This window comes from Triticum aestivum, chromosome 5D (assembly GCF_018294505.1).
Source record: "Triticum aestivum cultivar Chinese Spring chromosome 5D, IWGSC CS RefSeq v2.1, whole genome shotgun sequence".
Lineage (NCBI taxonomy): Eukaryota > Viridiplantae > Streptophyta > Magnoliopsida > Poales > Poaceae > Triticum > Triticum aestivum.
In genome coordinates, this window is record NC_057808.1 from 543044525 (window position 1) to 543069319 (window position 24795).

Consider the following 24795-nt stretch of genomic DNA (forward strand, 5'->3'; position numbering starts at 1 on the left):
GCTGGTGGGAGATCCTGCTTTGTCCGAGCGGATGGCCTGGCCGCGGTGCTGACTCGAGTTCTCTTCCTTCCGGAAGGGACACTTTTCGCGGTACTCAAAGCCAAAAATAGCGACGGCTGTTATGTGTGTTGGATTGATGTCCATGCCTTCTCAGCTCTGATGTCAAGAAAGGAGGAAGCAGCATGGCGGCAATTGTATCGTGGTCGAAGATGATGACCTGTTTGTGACTGGTTGCAGATCCTTCTGCTGCAGGGGTCTTCTCTCAAGATTCAGGGATGATGACACAGGGCTTCGGAAATCTTCTTATGTTATGGTTGTCTTAAGGTACTCTAGGTGTTCATGGTCCTTTGTGTTTGCGTTTCAGTGTGCTTGTAAGGGTCATCGCGGCGAAGTAATCCATCCACAGGGAGCAGCTGAGCTGGGTCTCGGCAATGACCACGGGCGCTCCCTCATTCACGCTTATATCGAACTTGATGACTTCCCTGTATGTGACGCCATACAACTCGTCATTGCAAAACGTGATGCCCTCAAATGTCCTCATTGCAAAACTTGATGCCCTCAAATGTCCTGCGTGACCTACATCGTTGTATCGTCCATGCGCCGTCCGGACAACCAACCCTGCAGAGCGCGATGCCACTGGACTCGGTCATGGTGGCGAGGATACAGTCACCTGAGGTGGGCGGAACACCCTCCATGGCATCTCAGGGAGTGCCACCTCGGCGCCGGAGAAGAGGTTGACGATTCTGAGCGGCGCGGTTGAGATGACCCAGCCGCCATCGTGGCAGCCGATGAGCCGCCTGTTGCTTGGGAGCTGGCGCCGAGGAGATGGAGCTCGGAGGCTCCACATCCAGTCGTTGTCGTGCTTCACATCCAGCACCAGTGGAATGATAAGGTTCCGCCGCGTCTGCCCCGCTTTTCTGCCGCCCCATCACGGCCGCGCCGTCGCCCCGCCCCTCCTCAGTTGAAGCTCGGCCACCGCCCGATTCGAGCTCTGCCGATCCGCCCTGCCGCATTTGAAGCTCGGCCGTCGGCGTGTTTTGAGCTCCGCCGCCACCCCACCCCGCTCCTCGTTTCAAGTTGAAGCTCGGCCACCCGATTCAAGCTCCCCCGCTAGCGCCCGTCTCCATGCTTGGCTGCCGGCTCTCGTCTCGACTCGACTCGACGCTCGGCGGCGGCCACGCCACCGCCATGCCACAGAAGAACTTGTGTTACATCATCAAATACATCATCTGTTGGAGCACTCGTTTTACATCATCAAATATACATCAACAGTTGGAGTTGAGACTTTTTTGGTGATGTAAAAAGCATTTTTTGTGATGTAAAAATCATTTTTTTGGTGATGTAAATTATGCAAAACCTACTTTTACATTTTTAAATATACATCTTCTATTGGAGTTGCCCTCATAAATCACACTTTCGCATAAAAGGCTGTCACTTCTGCTGCCAATTGCTGCAATACTGTACACAATGCTCTGAAACTGTTCATTCTGTTCCAAGATATCCTTGCCACTTTAGTAAACGTATATACTAGTTGATTTTCATCCAATAGTTGGCAGCTAATAGTAGAAGCCAACTACCAACCGTAAAGAGAAGTGCATACCGGGCGTTCAAAAAAATATTCTTTTGTCATCAAACGATATTTGTCATGAACTCATAGCCTCATAGACTCGGAAAAAAATCTTATACGACCCTGTGATAGGCACAGCGGGCCAAGCTAAGAACCAAAGCATCAACAGGGTAGTGACTCCACTCTCATCTATTTATCTGCTTCATATATTAGTTTCCTCGTCATTAATTTTATCGAACTATCATGAAACATATTTTCTTTCTAATATATGTTTTTCCAAGCCTGTTCGAAGACAATGTGCGCATGTCAACTTGCATTTTGGATCGAGTGGAGTAACTAATGCCATCTCTTGAAGGTAGCTTAATTCACGGATTCCATTGCGTCTAGAACAGCTACATATCTGGAGGAAGAATCCACATGCTATCGTAATGATTGCTATCGACGAAGTACCCTGTCGATTTGATCCTCTTCACATCGTCGCTGGTGTCCTTGTTCTTCCAGTCCTCTACCCTGTAATACTTCCTGTCGCCAAAGTCGGTTGGGAGTGTAAAGAACAACACACCACGGGGGACACCATCATTTTGACTAAAGCAACGAGAGTAATAGATGTGGTTTCTCTAGATGGCCAACCTTGCCATCCGGCACACGCACCGCCTTAGAGAAGGTTCGCCCCAAGAACAAGGCATGGTCGTCCAAGCTCGTCACCTCCACCCACTTGTGCTTGCGAGACGTTGCTAGTCCATCGCCTTGGATGTCGACGAGCTCAAACACCTTGAAGAAACCTTCGGGGTTTCGTGAGCACTGGCCGCTTATCGCCACCGCAATCTTGCCGTGCAGTTCAAAGATGTAGGACTTCTCCGATAACCGTTCCTCCCACAACGGGCAGTTGAACCGGTTCTCGGCGATCACCACCGGCTCTCCGTCCTCCTTCACGCCGATCTCGAACTTGAAGACATCACCTGCGTACTTTGTGAGGCCGTAGAGCTCGCCATTGCAGAAGGTGATGTCCTCCAATCTCCAGGGCCTGCATTTTGGTTTCGTCCATGCGCTGTTCGGATAGCCAACTCTGCAGAGCGCGATGCCACGGTACTCGGTTATGGTGGCGAGGATGCATCCATCTGAGGTGGGCGGCTTGGAGAATACAAGTTTGTCGTAGCAGAAGATCCCCCACTGGTTCTCGGGGAGCCCGAGAAGAGGTTCGCAATTCTCAAAATGACCCAGCCGCCGTCGTGGCAGCCGACGAGCTGGTCGCTGCTCGGGAGCTGGATCCGCACGATGGCGTTGGCGCCGTCCTCGGGGCAGTGCAGGTACTTCGTCTTGCTGCAGTCGGAGGACTCGAGGATCAGCCATGGCAGCGCGGGAGGTGGCACCTCCGCACGCGCCACGACCGGCAGACTGCGGCGAAGCTCACGCGGCCGCGCGCGGAGGCGACCATGCCGTACACGCCGGCGAGGATGTCATCTGGGAACGCGGACGACCAGCAGCGCAGCCCGCCCGTCGTCGCCGCACGCGCGCGCTTCGCTTCCGCCGGTTCGTCGCCGGCGGCGGCCATCTGGGTGGCGTGTGGAGGAAAGCGAAAGAGTCGGTGCGCGCTAGGTTTATTTGCTTGTTGCGCAATCAGTGCCGGCACGAATCGGTTGGATATTACCAATAATCTCGGCACGGTTAGCGTGCATCAAACTTTTGGAAAATATATATATGTCCATAGTTTATTTATTTATTTATTTTTTAGGGGATTATTTGTCCATAATTTGTACTCCCATAGTCTCATATTGATACTCTAGTTTGGAGAAGTGGCTAGCTATCACTTAATTGGAACATTCTGCAGAATTTGCAGAACTAATAAGATTCACGCAAATCATTCCACGAGATCCAGACAACTCATGCTGTAAATTAGCGTCAATTAATTCCATCAAATCTTCATTTCAACAAGATTTTACTCGCATGCTGAAACGCCACATATGCATGGTACGTAGGCATCCAGCACAGCCTCATTACATTTGTCATGAAATATATATTCACATACATATAATTGGTGTTGTATATTTTTGTTTAGACAGCCAGCGACCCTTCATGTTGAGTAACACAAAACGCTATTCCAGGTTCAAAAAACATAATTCTATGGCCGGCCTGAAAAATGTGTCATGGAAAAGATGGCTTGGTTACCACTAAATTAGTTTCAGATCTCAAAAAAGAAAGACTAAACCAGTTTCATTATATTGACCATAAAATATAATTTTCATACTGAAATATAGAAAAGTATGACTGCCACAAAGCCAGAACAATAAGCTACAGCCCACAAAATCGGCCAAGGCTTCAAAAAGAATGTTCTGTTATCCTGGGCAGTGCAGAAACGTTATGAAATGGTTTTGCTGAACTATTGGTGATATCAGACCCCTACAGGGTGGAGACAATGGGGTCGTCGGTCCAAGGGTGGATTTTCCTCCAATTTGATCGTCTTCCCCATGGATCAGACGGATTTTGTTTCGAGTTTTTTTTCAATCAGCTGCACCATCTATACTTGATCAATAAAATATGGCCGATGCTAAAGTTAGCTGGACGTTCCCCCAAAATACCTGAAGCGGTGCCAACAAAAACGAGAGGAGGCACATAACTGGTGGCGTTTGGCACAACGACTAAGGCTCCGTGGAACAAGAATTCTCAAGATTGACGAGGAGAAACAAATCTGGAGGCATTAATCGTCTACATCCGCTACTGCAACTTCAGATAGTACAAAAACTTTCAGTTGTACTGTACTAGTCAACAGCGGATTTCAGTTCATGTTCCAAAATTCTAGTCTGGCATACGCTCAACGCGCACGGTCAGCAGAAGACAAACATATCCTTGTCGGAAGAAATCAGCCTCCGTGCAGACGATGTTCCAACGATCCGCTCCAGCTGCAACAGAAAATGTCGGCCCATGTTAACTTGTTTGCTAGGCGCTCAAACACAATCAAACTGAAAAAAAAATAACTACAGAAGAAATCCAATGTACTATATATGAACCGGTTATCGACTATCAGGCTCCAACATGCTTTTTACAACACGGTCCAACTTTGATGCGCCACGAACTTAGTAGCTGCGGTGCTGTACATGGAACCAAACTTTTACATGAAACGGTCGTCTCACCTTAAGGAGGTCCAGACGAGAAAAAAGCACATTGCACCTGGGGTTTCCTGATTCACCGAGCATATTTACAAGCTGAAAGAAAAGAAAACCCCGGGGTCAAGACAGATAAATCTTTTAGAACTTCGACAGCACAGCTTCAGACATAGTACGTACTGCACAGTCACAATCTAGTCAACACATACCTCTGGATAGAAATCTTTTCTCCCTGGCAATGAGTAGACAACCAAATGATGTCCTCCCCTGATCTGCATATTTAAAAAGCACGAGTTTAAACATTACACAAACGAACACTCAGGTGCATGCTCATGAACGGCAGCGAGAGCACACATCATAACAAGTAGGGACGGCCTTTCAGATGTTACGACCTTGTATCTGTGGAAGAAGTGAGATCTCTCACTATAAAGCAAGATCTTCTTCTGGCCCTCAAAGAACCAGAGTCTTGCACGAGATATATCCTGTTGTGACGTCGCCCTAATATATGAGCACATATAGGTAGTTACTATACGAAACATATTCATGATAAAAATGAAGACTGAGAGCAGACCCCTTTTAGTAGTTGAACAAAAATATAAGCTATAAGAATAAGGAAGATCCACTTACTCCCCAATTCTACAGAAAGAAGCATCCTGAGATTTCAAAAAACTGCTCAGCCTAATGTATTCAAAATAGGAACTGGCAAATAGCAACACTCCGCCCTGCATATTTGCAACAAACAATTAGAGAAATATTGCACATGACATTTCCAATCTACTAACATAAAAATTTCCTCCAACATGGTGCCATTTCCAGACAAGTATGGCACATCCACCGACAAGATTTACTGCAAAATGCACAACATTCTGGTACACCTCCGACAAATACTGTTGTAAAATTTTCCTGGGCGATAATAACATTAAGTATGTACATCCCACTGCTACAAAATGGTATGTTTGGTTATATCCCTCCAAAATGCTATGTGCTGTCAGATGCAGACACAGTTTCTTGAATTCTTACCCCCCTAACGTTTTAATTAACTATCAGGGCCTAACTCCTACAGGTTGACATTTAAAGCTAATCCTCCTACCAACGTCAAGAAATACCAAATTTAAGTGAACATGACAGCATTGCAGATATTACGACTATATAGAAGAAACAATACCTCATCTGACTCCTGAATCTTTGGGTACACCTGTATCATTACATCATAAAATAGTCAATAATAGGATACACATATATAGAAACGAAAAAAAATGTTAGATTTGTTCCAATAATTAAGAGTCATGACCATAAGAAGTGGCCAAATAAAACTGTATACGACCTCATAATTTTACACGGCGCCTAACACTGAAAGCGATTAGTTGTGAGCCATGATATCATGTGGGATCAGCACTTCTGTCTACAACTACATGTCCCAGCTTGTTGCTAATTTTTGGCCATGTCTAAGTTTACAATTTTGCTGGAGCACTTGATTTGGATGATTGGGTTTAAACTTCTTATTTCTTAAGGCAGTAAGGCGAGCACGCACCGCCCTGACGCCAAAGCGCCTAAGGCGGGCAAAATTGCGAGGCGCTGGCAGGACACCTTGTCGCCTAAGTGTCCAAACGGGACCCTGCATTACACCAATGCTAGAAATCCTTCTGCTCGTTCTTGCACACAACTTCTGTTGAGGTTCTGTCAAAAAAAACTTCTGTTGAGGTCGGTCAATGGCTGACAGCCACTGGCCTTGATGGAGTGGATTACACGCAGAACGACGCCAAGGTGGCTTCCGGCCATACTGCATTACACGACTGCAATAAGAATGAGTTTCTCCAAGAGGTCCGCGCACGGTTGCTGCAGGCTCAGCAGCATACCAGGAAGCACCATGAGCTCCAGCTCACTCTTCCCGTCAGCGCACTAACACGATGCCTGCCCCCGCCCAGAGTGCTCCATGCCTACATCATGGAATCAGTCATGTCCTTGTCCACTGGGAGGGCACAGCTCCTAGCGATGCTATTTGGGAGCACCTTGATGAGTTTGTCCAACACTACCCTCAGTTTCAGCTCGAGGACAAGCTGCTTGACGAGGGGAGAGATGTCATGTGGGGCATGACATACAGCCACCGGCAACGAGGACCCATGGCTGTGGACACAGCGGAGAAGGCACAGGCTGATTTGGAGGGGGCACCACATCCAGATAAGGATTTAGGTTGCTTCCCCTTACTAATTGTTTACATACAGTAGTTTACACATGAATTAAGTACTGTAAAAGGACAAGTGATAGTTGTGAAAATGAGCCGAATGTGCTAAATTCCATAATGCATTTGTCAAGCATGCAGTACAAGGACAAATGGACTCACCTTTGTGCAGAAATATTCAAAGCGGGCATCATCAAGTTCACCAATAGAAGATGCATCAAATCGTTCATACACCTGTGTGAAAAACATTTGTAATTTCATCAATACTGTTTTAGCACTAAGATGTGTCTGCTGAGCGAACCAATCCAAAATTTATTAGAAAACTCAGCAAAAGCCCTGATTCTTGGCATCAAATTTTGTTCAGATGCACTGGACATATCTGGACAGTAAATTTGCAATGATGCGATGGGAGTCTGGAGAGACAATGAATTAACTGACCTGCCGTATTTCAAGCTGTATTTTGGGAAGAACACCTGTAAACTCAGTCGCCAGCTTAACCTGAAAAGGTTGAGTTCCGGCATGTTAGAAACATGAGTCCAACACGGCAAATAGCTTAGTGACTTCCAGCATACTATATATACCTTCCCCTCGTAATTTAGACATGATCCGTTGAACAAAGCATTCATCTCTGCTCAGCAGGCAAAAAATTAGAACATAAATAGGTTTGTAAGTAAACAAGTAGATGATGATGCAAATAAATAGAAGGTCCACTCTGTGTAGCACAATTAAGAATAGAATAGCAAGTGTCACTTTAGACATGCACAACTAATGCAAGCAATTTTGAATACCAAAGAACCATGCATAACACCAGGGGACAGATACACCACTCGCAAAAATAATAATAATGTTTAGCAAATAAATGCAGATCATGATTAAAAAGCATAACTAGTTTAATTTTAGTTGATACTGAAAATTCAACTGAATGATAGAAGCTGCAGCCTAGAAAAATTGGAATCCAATGATGGCCAGAGTTCCAAGTGAAATTCCATACCTGGCGTAAGATACGAACTTAATATTATTGTCTGCCGATAGTACCGTGCTTGCTCATCCAGGTACCTTATAGCCAAATAAAGAAAATGTAACAAGCATGAAACTGACCTCACAAACATCAAATCAGGAATAAATTTCCAAGTCTTTTTGCAGTTCACAATACAGTGAGTTGGCGCCTTATACTCTTATAGATAGAAGTACGGCAATAGAAGATGCCATACAGGAATAAATATCCACTAAAAAAAGAATTACCATGGCCTGATCCGCATCACATTGGTTACATGCTCTTTTGATGGCAAATGATTTAGTTGTTCAAGAACAGCATGCAGATGCGACCAATTCTACATTTATAAATAACACAGTTATTTTTACCAGCAGGCATCAGAAAATAAGTACAGTAAATTATTTGAGTTGGAGTTTAACCTGCATAGATATCACATCTGCGTAATCAACAACCACTATCTGCACAGAACAAATGTATTCATAATTTAGAGCTTGCACACAGAAAAAAACTGAATGTGCACAGTTACTGTTCCTTTATGGAAGTCTATGTTGACTTATCATGGCTTCAACTATACAGACTGAAACACAGGGTTTCTTATTACAATACATTAGCAACTCTGAAGTATTGTGAAATACTTCTGAGACCAATGTACCAAGTATGAGTAACTTCTCTCAAACTAAGTTTCTTGGCACATGGTCAGAGTGCTACAAGTTTTAAAATATTCATGAGTCAAAGAACTACAAGTTTTAAAATATACCCAAATCAAAGAACTGGAAGTTAATAATTCAATGAAATACAAGGTTTAAACTAAACATCGTTGAGCTACGGGTACTCTGGACAAGCGTTGCAATAGCCAGAGCTCTGTCAATTACCATTTGGACACATCCCAAGCATAACATTCTGGAGCAATTAACAGGAATTGACGTGTAGTTTATTGAAATGTTTGTCCACTGAACATGCAGCTAGGGAAATTTAATTTGAAACTTATACCCCCTTCAAAATGATGACAAAATACTTGAACTTTCAAGAAATTCATTCAATCAATGTTTACAGACTGAAATAGATTATTTACACACACTAATGGTTATCAAAAATGAACTAATATATAGGACTGGAGATAGTAGTAAATAGAAAATAGTATATGGTTTCGAGTGCAACTAACTTCAATTGATGACAGGAAATCAGAATCGTTTTCCTTGGGACGTCCCTTTTTCTTGGTAACTTCACCTCCATCAATTTTCTGATAACAGGCAGGTATAATAAGGTCAGTTGCCTATGAGGTGTCCCCAGAACAATAAAAATATACAGCTGCTGGGCACATAAGTAATCATGACTAATTAAGTGTATTAAGAAACCTTTGTTAAAGAGTACTTACAAGTTTAAGCGCTAAAGGAGATGCAACTATGATATCAGAAGCGTAGAAATTGCTGTATAACTTAACAGATTTCCTGCAGAAGCATTAGTTAAAACATTAACTTTTTAAGAAATCTTATATAAATATAGAATCCTGTGTAAATATAAAAATATCAATGTGAAAGGAATAACGAATTTAAGGACATATAGTTTGCTAAAAGCATGAGATCTCACAGTGCAGATAACAAAAGAGTAACCAAAAGGTTCACAAAACACAAAAGATACTGAAACATTTTACAAGATGAAGTCTTAACAAACAAGTGAATATGAGTTATAATTATAATTTTTGTAATTGCTTCTGCTTCTGCTGAGGATTTGCCTATTCCTTTAACATACTCATGTTCACTTCAGAAGCCTGTGATTGGCAATGAAAACTGAAGAAAACAATTGAGCTGTTGACAAAAAACTGTGGAGAGTACATAGTAGACGTACTAGTCCTCACAACTAGAAAATTATTACAAGGAAAAATTAACAGCACACTTACTTTGTAAATTTTATTCCAAAAAGAAAGTGATCTTCAACATCCCCAGCAAACAGAAGGTTAAAGTCTGTTGGTTTTGAACTATTTGGCTCCTCCAGTTCATCATCTGATTCGCCAAACTCTTTCTTGAATTGTCCCATAGAATTATCCTACAAATAAAAGTAAGAATTCTCTATTTATTAGCACCAGAGCAAAATAATAACTGAACCAGCAACCATAAATTATATATGCAAATGATTTGCAGATCCAAATGGAATTCATGGTATAATTTGGCAGCGTATTTCAGAGAAATTGATATTCAGATGCTATCTGTAAGAGTAGCTGCAAAGGTCAAATATTACCTTTTGTGTCAGCGGAGATAATTGGATTAATCTCTTCACAATGCGTCGTGCAATGCTTTTGAGAGGTAACAAGAAAAGAACCTAAGGTCATGATATAATACAAAAGAAAATAGCGATTAGTTCAACAGATCAAGATACAGCAAAATTACAAGCTGTGTATAAATGGAGGTACAACAACATTTACTCTTAACAAAATGAGACATAGCATTTTCTTGATAAAATAGTGCTGTTAATTGTCAAGCAACTGTAGCCCAGCACACATCTATGCAATACATAATGCCAAATAAGATACCGTTTTCCCAAATGTGTTGCGACTATCTGACATATACCTTTGGACGTGTAAAACCCTGATCGCGGTATGAGTCGTCCTCCATAACATCTGTGTTAGCATCATTCCTAAGCTTCGCATCATTCTTAATGACAACATCTCTTGTCCTATGAACATGGCTCAACTGCCATTGTGACAATATTGCACATTAGTCAGCATCATAACAGGTACAGTAATAATGCTACCAAATAGGGATTGTGAAACTTACAGCATGCATAAGATATGCGTCCATAGTACTGGAATCCACCTTACTACCCTTAAGATAAAATGGCTTCTTATTACAATGCATTATGTCACGATAGCTATTACCTGTAATAGATGATTAGGATTAGAAATACACTTAAAAAAAGTGGTAGAGAGAGCGCACTACACCATTTTAGGGAGGAAGCATGACATGTTACGCCACAATTTGTCTTAGATATGCTTAATTATACGAGAAACAAGGTGTATAAATGGAGTAGGTAACTTGGTATGTATATGCTAAAAGCCTAAAACCATATTGGTAATAATTCTTTTCTCAAAAATAGCGAGAATATGGATCAAGAAAAGACGTGCACAGCATAATCTTTAGGATAAGGGAACCACAAAAGGTACTTTATGTTCCTATACGCCAAATTCACCAAGACGGGCACCTGACAAAGTAGGATTAATAAATTCACCAATTCTCAGGGGCATTTACTGTTTTCACAAGTTATGGACAGTATTAACTCGTTCTGCAGAGGAGGGAAACAGAAGACCCCACCCATCCACCCACCTACCCAACAAAAACACCCACCCAAAACATGTTCAGCTTGTATGTGAACAAAATAGTTTCAATCCTTCAGGTCAAGAGGAATAAATGAAAGCCCACATCTGGATCAGTTGAGAGCCTTAAAGGGACGCAGTCTTCCATCTGGAAGAATGTATCCTAAAATCTTTACTTTCCCCTACTAGCAGATTGGGCAGAGAAGCTCCTGCCGGCTTCTTTGGGAAAGAAAAAATCTTCCTAGTTCACTTTGGAGATCAGTTTTAGAGTTATCACACACAAACACGTAGAATAAGTGTCATCTCATGGAATTTACAGTTGTAAGTCCTGATCCAACTAATATTATGTCCACTTTTCTGTTGTTGGGATGTGCTACAAGAACTAATAAGAAATATGGATCTTCGTGAATTCTAGAAAAATAACTCTCTTATTCCTCTCAGGAAGCACTATTGGTTAATTAATATCATAAGGTAATGAATGGCATGCGCTTTTAGTACACACCAATTCTAAACTGGGCAACTTTAATGTTCTACTGAGTCATGTCATTTGTGAAATAAGGCACTAACTAAAAGATAATCAAATAGGAGAACTTACAAAGTGAGAAGAACCTCGATCTATAATTCAAGTCATCAGAGAGGATTTTTTGCCAGTGGTCCTTCAATTTTCCTTTGACATCAACAAAAGGGTCATCAGAAGCTCCCTGAAAGTACAAAGCACTAAGAACCAGCTTTCAATATCAAGCTGCCTGAAGTATTTATTATTCAGAAAAACATCCCTGCACTACTAATGAAGTTGATAACTCAGCATGAAGCAGTTCAGTAATTTGATAACTAATTTAATGGATCAAGTACACAAGCACAGAGGAGCAGGGACAAATATTTCAGCAGGAGTTGCTCGTTGAAAAAGCACACTTCACGTACCACTGCAAACATATTGCAAGTAACTGCAGATGGCTGTGGAACAGAGAAATGCACCATAGTAACCCCTCACAAAAAGTGTTATAACATGAATATAGGTCATAAGGTGATTTAAACACATGATGAACATGAAATTTTGGTCTTCAAATTACACATATATATACAGCTATCAAAGGCTCAATTTCAGTGACCCGCATTTCAAGGAGAAACAAGATATCAATCAAAATAATTTAATGAGAGTGTATCATGATGAAATAATTCCATGAAGTACCTTAATTTTTTCACCTGTTCCAACCCATTTGGATTTTGGAATGTCCTCTGCAGGCATCTCCCATTTAAATTTACTCTTCTGATTCACTAATGCATTGACTTCATCATTTGCTAGCACGTGAGTAACATGACGCTGAAATGAACTGGAACACACAAAAAGGGATGGTATTAGAACGAGTTATATGAACATATCATACATATAATGCAAGAAAATAAAATGATGCAGTAGAGACAACATCAAACAAGCATTCTTAAACCTAGACATAATACACTATAACCAAAAACTGAATGACCGATATAATATAAACTAATATAATACTTGTTCATTTACAATAGCAATAATATGCGTCCCAGTCACTGAAGAAAAAAATGTGGATATTGTTGCATTAATAGCACTAACCATGACGACTCCATTTCATCCAAAGCATCACTTTTATTGCTTATCATATAATGTGCCTCATCCTCACTGGAAACATTGCAATCATCTGAGTCATCGTCATCATTCTGATGTAGGACTTGAGGGCTCTCATTGGATGGTTTCTCACGTCGAACAGCCTTCACTGCTATGATTCCAGCTGCATGCAATACTCAAGTAATTAAGCACCGAAAATTGAAAAGGTCATACTGACACATTGCACATCACTCTGCAAAGAATATTGAGCCAGTCATAATGTCTGCCAAAATAACACCACTCTAGCATCAGTAACCTCCCTATAAAATATTTGGTTGGTGAAACCTATGAAGAGCACCTTTTCGCTTTATGTTACTAGATGCGAAATGTACAACCCAATAGAGAATAAACAATACCTCCAAGAGCACAAAAACAGTAGAGAATAAACCATACGTCCAAGAACACAAAAAAGTAAAGTTTGGTTCAAAATGAGTAGAGAAGAAATTGAATTAGAAGAAGAGGTGGACTAGTAATATCTATATTAGAAAGAAAAACATTCAACCGTGAAACTACACCCCTTCCAATCCACTAATAAGATCATCAAAACTTTACGAATAACCTGGAGAAGGTTCATGAATCATGTATATCTAAGTTAGACAGTTACATACTTACTGAGTCTTAAATGGATGGAAATAAATTATTTTTGAAGTATGCCCAGACATTTTTCTAGCATGTACCACTTTCTAGCCTGTACTACCACGGTACCTCAGCTTCTAAGTAGAAACTAAACAACTGACCCCAGATATTGAGTTGCCATTTACTCATTTTCCTCTAGAACGCAAGGCTTCACCAAGCACCAGCATACAATTCCACATAATAATTTTAGCACGAAACAAGTGAGGAGGAAATCGAAGCACTACCAATTAACGCCTACAGAACTGTAACGAAAAGCAAACCTGAAGAGTCACGAAGATCGTCGTCAAGCACCGGCCTTTGGGGCTTCTCACGGCGCCTCTTCTGACCTGAAACCACACGACAGCGACATGAGGGGAGAGGAACCGAGCAAGGCACAAATTCAAAGCTTCAGGCAAGAGACAGCGACTAAGGTTTCGTACCTCGTGGAGTATCCGTCGAAGGGACGAGCTTCAGCTTCGCCATCACTAATCAGTGGCTACCAGTGGGGCTGGACGGCCCGGGGCGTCGGCGCAGGGGGGCGCAGGGGGGCTTGGGGGCGCGTACGGCCGGGGTGGACGGTGTTGGCGGCTCTTGACAGGGGCGGCTCGCTGGCGAGCAGCACGGAGCGGCGCAGAGGCGGGCACAACAGCTAGAGGAGAGGAGACCAGTATGCTGGAGGAGTAACGCCGGCGTCGGGGCGTCGGGCAGAGTCGGGCGGCGGCGTCGGGGCTCCTCCTCTCGCCGGCGGGGCTCCTCCCCTCTGTGGCGGCGGCGGGGCTCTTCCCCTCGGTGGCGGCGGCGGCGGCTCTTCCCCTCGGTGGCGGCGGGACAAAATGAATCGGCGGCGGCTCTTCCTCTCGCTGGCGGCGTGCAATGGGACGAGCGATTCGCTGAGTCGCTCGACGAGGGTTACGAGTCGCGTGGGTTCGCGTGGATTAGAGAGGATTGGCCCATGCAAACCTCCTGTACCAAATGGGCCAACGTGGTTTTTTGGGGTTTCTGACCCACGCGAGGAAAATCCTCTCGAAACCCCTTCAACCCACTCGCGCCAAATGAGGCCTCAGGGGCTGATTCCACGCCTCGGTTGGGCTGGCCCATTAGCAGTCTCCGCTCGCTGGACGCCTGGACCCGATCGTTCGCCCGCTGCTCCTTCGAGAAAAACCATTACCTACTGGTTTAGGTTTTCTCAAAAAACAAATACGTACGGGTTTAGGGGAAAAACCGACTTCCCTTTTTTTATTATACTTAAAATTTCGTACTTTTGAAAAAAAATAGGAACATAGATAAAAAAATTCACGAATTAAAATAACAACAAATGTGAAAAATATCATTAATTTGAATCTTGAATTTGAAAAATGTTCATGAATTAGAAAAAAGTTTGTGAACGTAAAAACAAGTTCGTGAATTTGAAAAAAATGAATTAGATAAAATTTTACAAATTTGACGGATGTTCATCAATTTAAAGAAGTTCAAGAATTTGAAAAAATTGTGAATTAAGAAAGGAAAACAAAAATATACTAACAAAATCGAGTGAAAACCAAAAAAACACATAAAAGAATAAGAAATTACAGGTAGTTCATTAAATAAAACAACAACATCTCCCTTATGCATCTCTTAGCAGTGCGCCATGAGTAATTCTTGTTGATGTCCCTGGGCCTTCGTCTTACCAGAGCAATCTTGTGGAAACGTAGGAGCTTGTAGAAATTGTGACCAAAAAATCGTCGATTTAGACCAAAAGAGTTGGCGGCCGCGATCTCGACAAATCATCGTCTTCAAAAAGTTGGCGTCGAGATGGGCCAGAGGGTAATCCCAACTCTGCCCAGGCAGAGGACAAGGACATAAACCTCAGAATTTCCCCGATAGAGTCATATTTGGTAGAACTTAAATGGACATATATGAAATGAAGAACAAAAACTCGCCGCGACTCCACCCCCTTCATATGACGCCACTGCCATGGAGAAACATGAATCGTGCTAGATTGGATTTTAGGCGATCGATGCCATTCTTGACTCATTGAAGCCCCTCTGAGGAAGGCAATCGAAGTGGAGAAAATTGAGGAACCATTATTCTCATCATCACTACTACCCCAACTTCATGGATGATGAAAAAATGGATAACCCTACAGGACAAGAACTAGTCACACATATCCAGAGTTCTGCCGCCCTCCAACCGTTGTAGCGGAGGGCAGGGGAACACACGGCAACAGCCACGCCAGTGCATCAAGGGGAAAAGATGTCGCCTCCTTATCGCCTTTGAAATTTTGTTCAACATTTAACCACCATTATTATCGCATCTCACTCCATGCACGACTTAGAAAAAGAAAACATTGACATTGTTCTTCCAAAATTACACACCCTCGGAGCATCAAGCCTATGTTTGGATGGTAGAGGGTGGTGGTACCCTTGTCCATCAGGGATCAAATCTCATGTTTGACGCTTTGGTGTCTCATAAAGGCGGAATTTTTTTTCTGTGGGAGACGACGTCCCCGTCGACAACGAACCACCTATGATGACTTCGTCAATCTCAAGACATAGAGTGAGTATGTGTATGTAGATGTGGGTGTATGTGTTATAGTGACTATGCGTATGTGCTCATAGGAATAGAGTGTGCGTGTGTGCATTCATAGAGTGAATATATGTATGGAAAACCCTATTCGCCGCATTTTGCGGCGAATTGACGAGGCTCCACCCCCCCCCCCCCCCCCCCCGCGGACGATTTGGGCTGGCCCAGTTGCGGTTACCACCGGTTTTGGGGACCTTCTAGGAGGTTCCCTGAATCGGTTTTTTCGTTTTTTATCGGGTTTTTTTCTTTTTTGTTTTTGTTTCCTTTTCTTTTTTCTTTTTTCTGGTTTCTGTTTCTTCTTTCACTTTCCCTTTTCAATTCAATTTCTCTTTTTGTTTTTTCCTTTCTTCTCTTTTTTTCAAAATATTCAAGTTTTGTTCATGTTTCCAAAAAAAAATGTTCAGCTTTCGAAAAAATGTTGTCAAATTCAAAAATTATTCTCATTACACAAAAATGTTTAAAACTTTCGAAATTCAGAAAAATGTACCGGATTTCAATTTTTTGTTCACGTATTCAAAAAAAATTCACACTTCCAAATTTGTAGGGATTTTTCAAAATTGTTCGCCATTTCAAAATTTATTATCAAGATTCAAAAAATGTCCATGCTTTAAAAAAATCCGTGCTTCGAAGTTTGTTCTTCGTTCCAAAATTTGTTCTCAAGATTAAAAAAAATATTTGTGCTTTAAAAAATGGAATAGACAAATTCGGAACGTTCGGATTTTAAGCATGTCACCCCGAACGTTTTTTGATGGCAACTTTAGTTGCTGCGAGGTGGCAACTTTAGTTGTTAACACATGGCAACTTCGTTCCAGTTTCATTTTTTGTCAGAAAATTGCCATGTTTGTCAACATCGCCTTAACTAAAGTTGCCATGAAAAAAGTTTGGATTAGCATGTTTAAATACGGAACGTTCGACACTTATTGAGGTCCTTCAAAATTGTTCACAAATTCCAAAACGTTCATGTTTCCAAAAAATGTTCTTAAAATTCAAAAAATGTTCTCATTACACAAAAATGTTCAAAACTTTCAAAATTTAGAAAATGTACCGGATTTCAATTTTTTGTTCTCGTATTCCAAAACAATTCATGCTTCCAAACTTGTTTGGGATTTCTAAAAGTTGTTCTCCATTTCAAAATTTGTCCTTCAAATTAAAAAAATGTTCGTGCTTTAAAATTTTGTTCGCGCTTCGAAAACTTTCTCCGTTTCAAAATTTGTTCTCAAGATTCAAAAAATGTTCGCGCTTTAAGAATTGTTCATAAATTCCAAAACCTTCATGTTTTAAAAAAAATGTTTGGGAAATTCAAAATTTGTTCGCGTGCAAAATTTGTTCATGTTTCCAAAAAAAATTGGAATTCAAAAAATGTTCCTTTTTTTGAAAAATTCTTCCTGTTCACTTTTATTTTCTTTTTTTCAAGATGTTTTTCAGTTTTTTGAAAAATGTTCCTGTTTTCGAATTTGGTTCAGAAATTTCAGAAAAAATATAATTATAATTTTTGTTTGATACTTTTCAAAAAAATGAATTTCATAAATTCCGAAAATGTTAGCGTTTATAAATTCCGAAAAACATGTACTTTTGTCAAAAGTAAAATCAGGTTCGGATTTTCAAAAAAATCTGTGGCTTATAATTATTTAAACCGGGTTTTTATTTATAGAGAACAAATTGCAGAAACTACAGTAGCTAGCGACGCGGTTGACTCGATAGAGGTCGTGTGTTCGACCCCTCTAGTTCACGTACTGTTTTTTTCGATTTCTTTTTTAAGTTTTATCCCTGTCGGTCGTTTATTAAAATATCAGGCTGCCAATATTTCATTGGTGTGATTTGGTTGCGGTGGTAAAAGCACGGCGGATGTGGAGGTGGTCGCTGGTTCGACTCTCAACTCATGCCTTTCTTTTGCTGATTTTTATCTGCGCGCTAACGTCAATGGGCCGGCCCAGGTCAGCTCTCTCCTGTGCGAAACTGGATAGGCTAGCGGGCGACCTATCTTCTTGGGATCGCTCCCACTTTGGAAGTGCGCGACAGGAGATTGTTCTTGGGATCGCTCCCACTTTGGAAGTGTGCGACAGGAGATTGCGCGTTAAAAAAGAACTGGCACCACTTCGATCGGTACCAACCAGAAACTCCCCAAGTCATGCTGAAATCAAGGTAACAGACCGGTTAGTAGAATTATACCACCGGGAGGAGATGCTATGGCGTCAGAGGGCACGCCTAGAATGGTTGCCCCATGGAAATAAAAATACTTATTTTTCCACTTGCGAGCTAGCTAGCGGTCGTCGCTGGAAAAATCAGATTAAATCGCTCCAACGTCCAGATGACCAGATGACTGAGATTAAAGAGGAGATGGAGGAGCTCACCACTTCTTTTCACAAAGAATTGTACACTGCAGAGGGAGTCCAGAACATGGACCAAGTTCTCAATATTGTACCATGCAAGGTGACTATGGCAATGAATGAGGCGCTGAATGGCCCGTACTCGGGAGAAGAAGTTAAATGGCTCTATTCCAGATGTTCCCGATCAAAGCACCCGGTCCAGACGGTTTCCCGGCACACTTTTTTCAGCGTCATTGGGAAATATGTGGTGAGGAAGTCACCAAGGCTGTCTTGAGGATTGTAGATGGCACCGAGTCAGCGGAATCCATAAATAAAATCACTCCAACGTCAATGGGCCGGCCCAGGTCAACTCTCTCCTGTGCGAAACTGGATAAGCTAGCGGGCGACCTATCTTCTTGGGATCGCTCCCACTTTGAAAGTGTGCGACAGGAGATTGTGCGACTTAAAAAAGAACTGGCAGCACTTTGATCGGTACCAACCAGAAACTCCCCAAGTCATGCTGAAATCAAGGTAACAGACCGGTTAGTAGAATTATACCACCGGGAGGAGATGCTATGGCGCCAGAGGGCACGCCTAGAGTGGTTGGCCCATGGAGATAAAAATACTTATTTTTTCCACTTGCGAGCTAGCCGTCCTCGCCGGAAAAATCAGATAAAATCGCTCCAACGTCCAGTTGGCCAGATGACTGAGATTAAAGAGGAGATGGAGGAGCTCACCACTTCTTTTTACAAAGAATTGTACACTGCAGAGGGAGTCCAGAACATGGACCAAGTTCTCAATACTGTACCATGCAAGGTGACTATGGCAATGAACGAGGCGCTGAATGCCCCGTACTCAGGAGAAGAAGTTAAAGTGGCTCTATTCCAGATGTTCCCGATCAAAGCACCCGGTCCAGACGGTTTCCCGGCATACTTTTTTCAGCGTCATTGGGAAATATGTGGTGAGGAAGTCACCAAGGCTGTCTTGAGGATTGTTGATGGCACCGAGTCAGCGGAATCCATAAATAAAACTGTATTGGTGCTTATACCAAAGGTAAAAAAACCCAACCCTCTTGTCACAGTTCCGCCCTATCAGTTTATGTAATGTGCTCTACAAGATAGCATCTAAGGTCATTGCTAACAGATTGAAACTAGTCTTGCCTGAAATTATTTCAGAGGAACAGTCAGCATTCGTTCCAGGGAGACTAATCATAGACAATATCATCACTGCTTATGAATGTCTTCATTTCATGAAGCATAACAAAGCAAAGAAGCATCAGTCATGTGCTCTTAAACTTGACATGATGAAGGCCTATGACAAGGTGGAATGGTCCTATTTACGAGCTATCATGCTCAAGCTGGGCTTCACAACTAAATGGGTGGATGTTGTTATGGGCATGGTAAGCTCCGTAAATTTTTCTGTTATGTTCAATGGACAAAAATTAGAGGAATTTAAACCTTCGCGAGGTATCCGTCAAGGGGACTCTCCATACTTGTTCTTGATTGCAGCAGAGGGTCTTCCGTGCCTCCTTAAATCTAGAAGTGAGACATCAAACATGAGTGGTCTACAAGTGGCACCTACGGCGCCACCGGTGAATCATCTCTTATTCGCAGATAACAGCCTGCTGTTTTTTAAGGCAAATAGTGTTGGAGCAGCTGAGGTCAACCATGTGTTGGATATATATTGCCAGGCCTCTGGACAGCGCATATATTACACCAAGTCATCAATCTTTTTTAGCAAAGGAGTTCCAAAAATTACGCGTCATACTATAAAAGGTATATTGAATGTCCCCAATGAGACACTGAATGAGAAATATCTGGGTATGCCGTCTGACATTGGAAATTCAAAAAACGGGGCTTTCAAATGAAGGAAATATGCCCTAGAGGCAATAATAAAGTTATTATTTATTTCCTTATTTCATGATAAATGTTTATTATTCATGCTAGAATTGTACTAACCGGAAACATAATACATGTGTGAATATATAGACAAACAGAGTGTCACTAGTATGCCTCTACTTGACTAGCTCGTTGAATCAAAGATGGTTAAGTTTCCTAACCATAGACATGAGTTCTCATTTGATTAACGGGATCACATCATTAGAGAATGATGTGATTGACTTGACCCATTCCGTTAGCTTAGCATACGATCGTTTAGTATATTGCTATTGCTTTCTTCATGACTTATACATGTTCCTATGACTATGAGATTATGCAACTCCCGATTACTGGAGGAACACTTTGTGTGCTACCAAACGTCACAACGTAACTGGGTGATTATAAAGGTGCTCTACAGGTGTCTCCGATGGTACTTGTTGAGTTGGCATAGATCAAGATTAGGATTTGTCACTCCGATTGTCGGAGAGGTATCTCTGGGCCCTCTCGGTAATGCACATCACTATAAGCCTTGCAAGCAATGTAACTAATGAGTTAGTTGCGGGATGATGCATTACGGAACGAGTAAAGAGACTTGCCGGTAACGAGATTGAGCTAGGTATTGAGATACCGACGATCGAATCTCGGGCAAGTAACATACCGATGACAAAGGGAACAACGTATGTTATTATGCGGTTTGACCGATAAAGATTTTCGTAGAATATGTAGGAACCAATATGAGCATCCAGGTTCTGCTATTGGTTATTGACCGGAGACGTGTCTCGGTCATGTATACATAGTTCTCGAACCCATAGGGTCCGCACGCTTAAAGTTCTGTGACGATTTGTATTATGAGTTTATGTGTTTTGATGTACCGAAAGTAGTTCGGAGTCCCGGATGAGATCGGAGACATGACGAGGAGTCTCAAAATGGTCGAGACGTAAAGATCGATATATTGGACGACTATATTCGGACATCGGAAAGGTTCCGAGTGGTTCGGGTATTTTTGGAGTGCTGGGGAGTTACGGGAGTACGGGGAAGAAGTATATGGGCCTTATTGGGCTTTAGGGGAGAGAGAGAGGCAGGCGGCGCGCCCCCCAAGGCCTAGTCCGAATTGGACTAGGGGGAGGGGCTATGCCCCCTCCTTCCTTCTCTTCTCTCTTCCCCTTCCTTCTCTTCTCTCTTCCCCTTCCTTCTCTCCTACTCCTACTACTTGGAAGGGGGGGGGGATCCTACTCCCGGTGGGAGTAGGACTCCTACAGGGCGTGCCATAGCTAGGCCGGCCTTCCCCCCTTCTCCACTCCTTTATATACGTGGCCAGGGGGCACCCCATAGACACACAAGTTGATCATTGATCTCTCTCAGCCGTGTACGGTGCCCCCCTCCACCATAATCCACCTCGGTCATATCGTAGCGGTGATTAGGCGAAGCCCTACGTCGGTAACTTCATCAACATTGTCATCACGCCGTCGTGCTGACGAAACTCTCCTTCGAGCTCTACTGGATCGTGAGTTCGTGGGACGTCACCGAGCTGAACGTGTGCTGAACACGGAGGTGCCGTACATTCGGTACTGAAGATCGGTCGATCGTGAAGACGTACGACTACATCAACCGCGTTGTCATAACGCTTCCGTTTTCGGTCTACGAGGGTACGTGGACACACTCTCCCCTATCGTTGCTATGCATCACCATGATCTTGCGTGTGCGTAGGAATTTTTTTGAAATTACTACGTTCCCCAACAGTGGCATCCGAGCCAGGTTTATGCGTAGATGTTATATGCACGAGTAGAACACAAGTGAGTTGTGGCCGATACTAGTCATACTGCTCACCAGCATGTCACACTTTGATTTGGCGGTATTGTTGGATGAAGCGGCCCGGACCGACATTACGCGTACGACTGGTTCTACCGACGTACTTCGCACACAGGTGGCTGGCGGGTGTCAGTTTCTCCAACTTTAGTTGAATCGAGTGTGGCTACGCCCGGTCCTTGTGAAGGTTAAAACAACACATACTTGACGAAATATCGTTATGGTTTTGATGCGTAGGTAAGAACGGTTCTTGCTCAGCCCGTAGCAGCCACGTAAACTTGCAACAACAAAGTAGAGGACATCTAACTTGTTTTTGCAGGGCATGTTGTGATATGATATGGTCAAGGCATGATGCTATATTTTATTGTATGAGATGATCATGTTTTGTAACGGAGTTATCGGCAACTGGCAGGAGCCATATGGTTGTCGCTTTTTTGTATGCAATGCAGTCACCCTGTAATTGCTTTACTTTATCACTAAGCGGTAGCGATAGTCATAGAAGCAATAGTTAGCGAGACGACAACGATGCTACGATGGAGATCAAGGTGTCGCGCCGGTGACAATGGTGATCATGACGGTGCTTTGGAGATGGAGATCAAAGGCACAAGATGATGATGGCCATATCATATCACTTATATTGATTGCATGTGATGTTTATCTTTTATGCATCTTATTTTGCTTTGATTGACGGTAGCATTATAAGATGATCTCTCACTAAATTTCAAAGTACAAGTGTTCTCCCTGAGTATGCACCGTTGCCAAAGTTCGTCGTGCCGAGACACCACGTGATGATCGGGTGTGGTAAGCTCTACGTTCACATACAACGGGTGCAAGCCAGTTTTGCACACGCAGAAATACTTGGGTTAAACTTGACGAGCCTAGCATATGCAGATATGGCCTCGGAACACTGAGACCGAAAGGTCGAGCGTGAATCGTATAGTAGATCTGATCAACATAGTGATGTTCACCATTGAAAACTACTCCATCTCACGTGATGATCGGACATGGTTTAGTTGATATGGATCACGTGATCACTTAGATGATTAGAGGGATGTCTATCTAAGTGGGAGTTCTTAAGTAATATGATTAATTGAACTTTAATTTATCATGAACTTAGTCCTGGTAGTATTAGCATATCTATGTTGTAGATCAATAGCTCGCGTTTAGCTCCCCTGTTTTATTTTTGATATGTTCCTAGAGAAAACTAAGTTGAAAGATGTTAGTAGCAATGATGCGGATTGGATCCGTGATCTGAGGATTATCCTCATTGCTGCACAGAAGAATTATTTCCTTGATGCACCGCTAGGTGACAGACCGATTGCAGGAGCAAATGCAGGCGTTATGAACGTTTGGCAAGCTCGATATGATGACTACTTGATAGTTTAGTGCACCATGCTTTACGGCTTGGAATCGGGGCTTCAAAGACGTTTTTGAAACGCCACGGAGCATATGAGATGTTCCAAGAGTTGAAATTAGTATTTCAGACTCATGCCCATGTCGAAAGGTATGAGACTTTTGACAAGTACTTCGCCTACAAGATGGAGGAGAATAGCTCAGCTAGTGAGCATGTTCTCAGAATGACTGAGTACTACAATCACTTGAATCAAGTGGGAGTTAATCTTCCAGATAAGATAGTGATTGACAGAGTTCTCTAGTCACTATCACCAAGTTACTAGAACTTCGTGATGAACTATAATATGCAAGGGACAACGGAAATGATTCCCAAGCTCTTCGTGATGCTGAAATCGACGATGGTAGAAATCAAGAAAAACATCAAGTGTTGATGGTTGACAAGACCACTAGTTTCAAGAAAAGGGCAAAGGGAAGAAGGGGAACTTCAAGAAGAACGGCAAGCAAGTTGCTGCTCAAGTGAAGAAGCCCAAGTCTAGACCTAAGCCTGAGACTAAGTGCTTCTACTGCAAAGGGACTGGTCACTGAAAGCGGAACTGCCCCAAGTATTTGGCGGATAAGAAGGATGGAAAAGTGAACAAAGCTATATTTGATATACATGTTATTGATGTGTACTTTACTAGTGTTTATAGCAACCCCTCGGCATTTGATACTGGTTCAGTTGCTAAGAGTAGTAACTCGAAACGGGAGTTGCAGAATGAACAGAAACTAGTTAAGGGCGAGGTGACGATGTGTGTTGGAAGTAGTTCCAAGATTGATATGATCATCATCGCACACTCCCTATACTTTCGGGATTAGTGTTGAACCTAAATAAGTGTTATTTGGTGTTTGCGTTGAGCATGTATATGATTTGATCATGTTTATTGCAATACGGTTATTCATTTAAGTTAGAGAATAATTGTTGTTCTATTTACATGAATAAAACCTTCTATGGTCATACACCCAATGAAAATGGTTTGTTGGATCTCGATTGTAGTGATACACATATTGATAATATTGAAGCCAAAAGATGCAAAGTTAATAATGATAGTGCAACTTATTTGTGGCACTGCCGTTTAGGTCATATTGGTGTAAAGCGCATGAAGAAACTCCATGCTGATGGGCTTTTGGAATCACTTGATGCTTGCGAACCATGCCTCATGAGCAAGACGACTAAAACTCCGTTCTCCGGAACAATGGAGCGAGCAACTGACTTATTGGAAATAATACATACTGATGTATACGGTCCGATGAGTATTGAGGCTCGCGGCGGGTATTGTTATTTTCTGTCCTTCACAGATGATTTGAGCAGATATGGGTATATCTACTTGATGAAACATAAGTCTGAAACATTTGAAAAGTTCAAAGAATTTCAGAGTGAAGTGGAAAATCATCATAACAAGAAAATAAAGTTTCTACGATCTGATCGCGGAGACGAATATTTGAGTTACGA

General features: G+C 42.4%; 1 protein-coding gene across 1 annotated transcript; it reads right to left on the minus strand.

Moving 5' to 3' along the window:
• Positions 1–4204: 4204 nt before the first annotated feature.
• LOC123123676 (U3 small nucleolar RNA-associated protein 25) lies at positions 4205–14320 on the minus strand. The gene is made up of 23 exons (XM_044544242.1): positions 13843–14320; positions 13684–13749; positions 12737–12911; positions 12338–12479; positions 11744–11849; positions 10613–10713; positions 10406–10528; positions 10077–10157; positions 9739–9884; positions 9217–9289; positions 9004–9081; positions 8261–8299; positions 8090–8178; positions 7839–7903; positions 7429–7475; positions 7286–7345; positions 7010–7081; positions 5834–5863; positions 5296–5390; positions 5061–5166; positions 4878–4940; positions 4696–4767; positions 4205–4464 (listed from the first exon to the last, which is right to left on the minus strand). Exons 1-23 carry the CDS (start codon positions 13883–13885, stop codon positions 4390–4392), a joined length of 1947 nt encoding a protein of 648 aa, XP_044400177.1. The 5' UTR covers positions 13886–14320; the 3' UTR covers positions 4205–4389.
• Positions 14321–24795: the final 10475 nt, after the last annotated feature.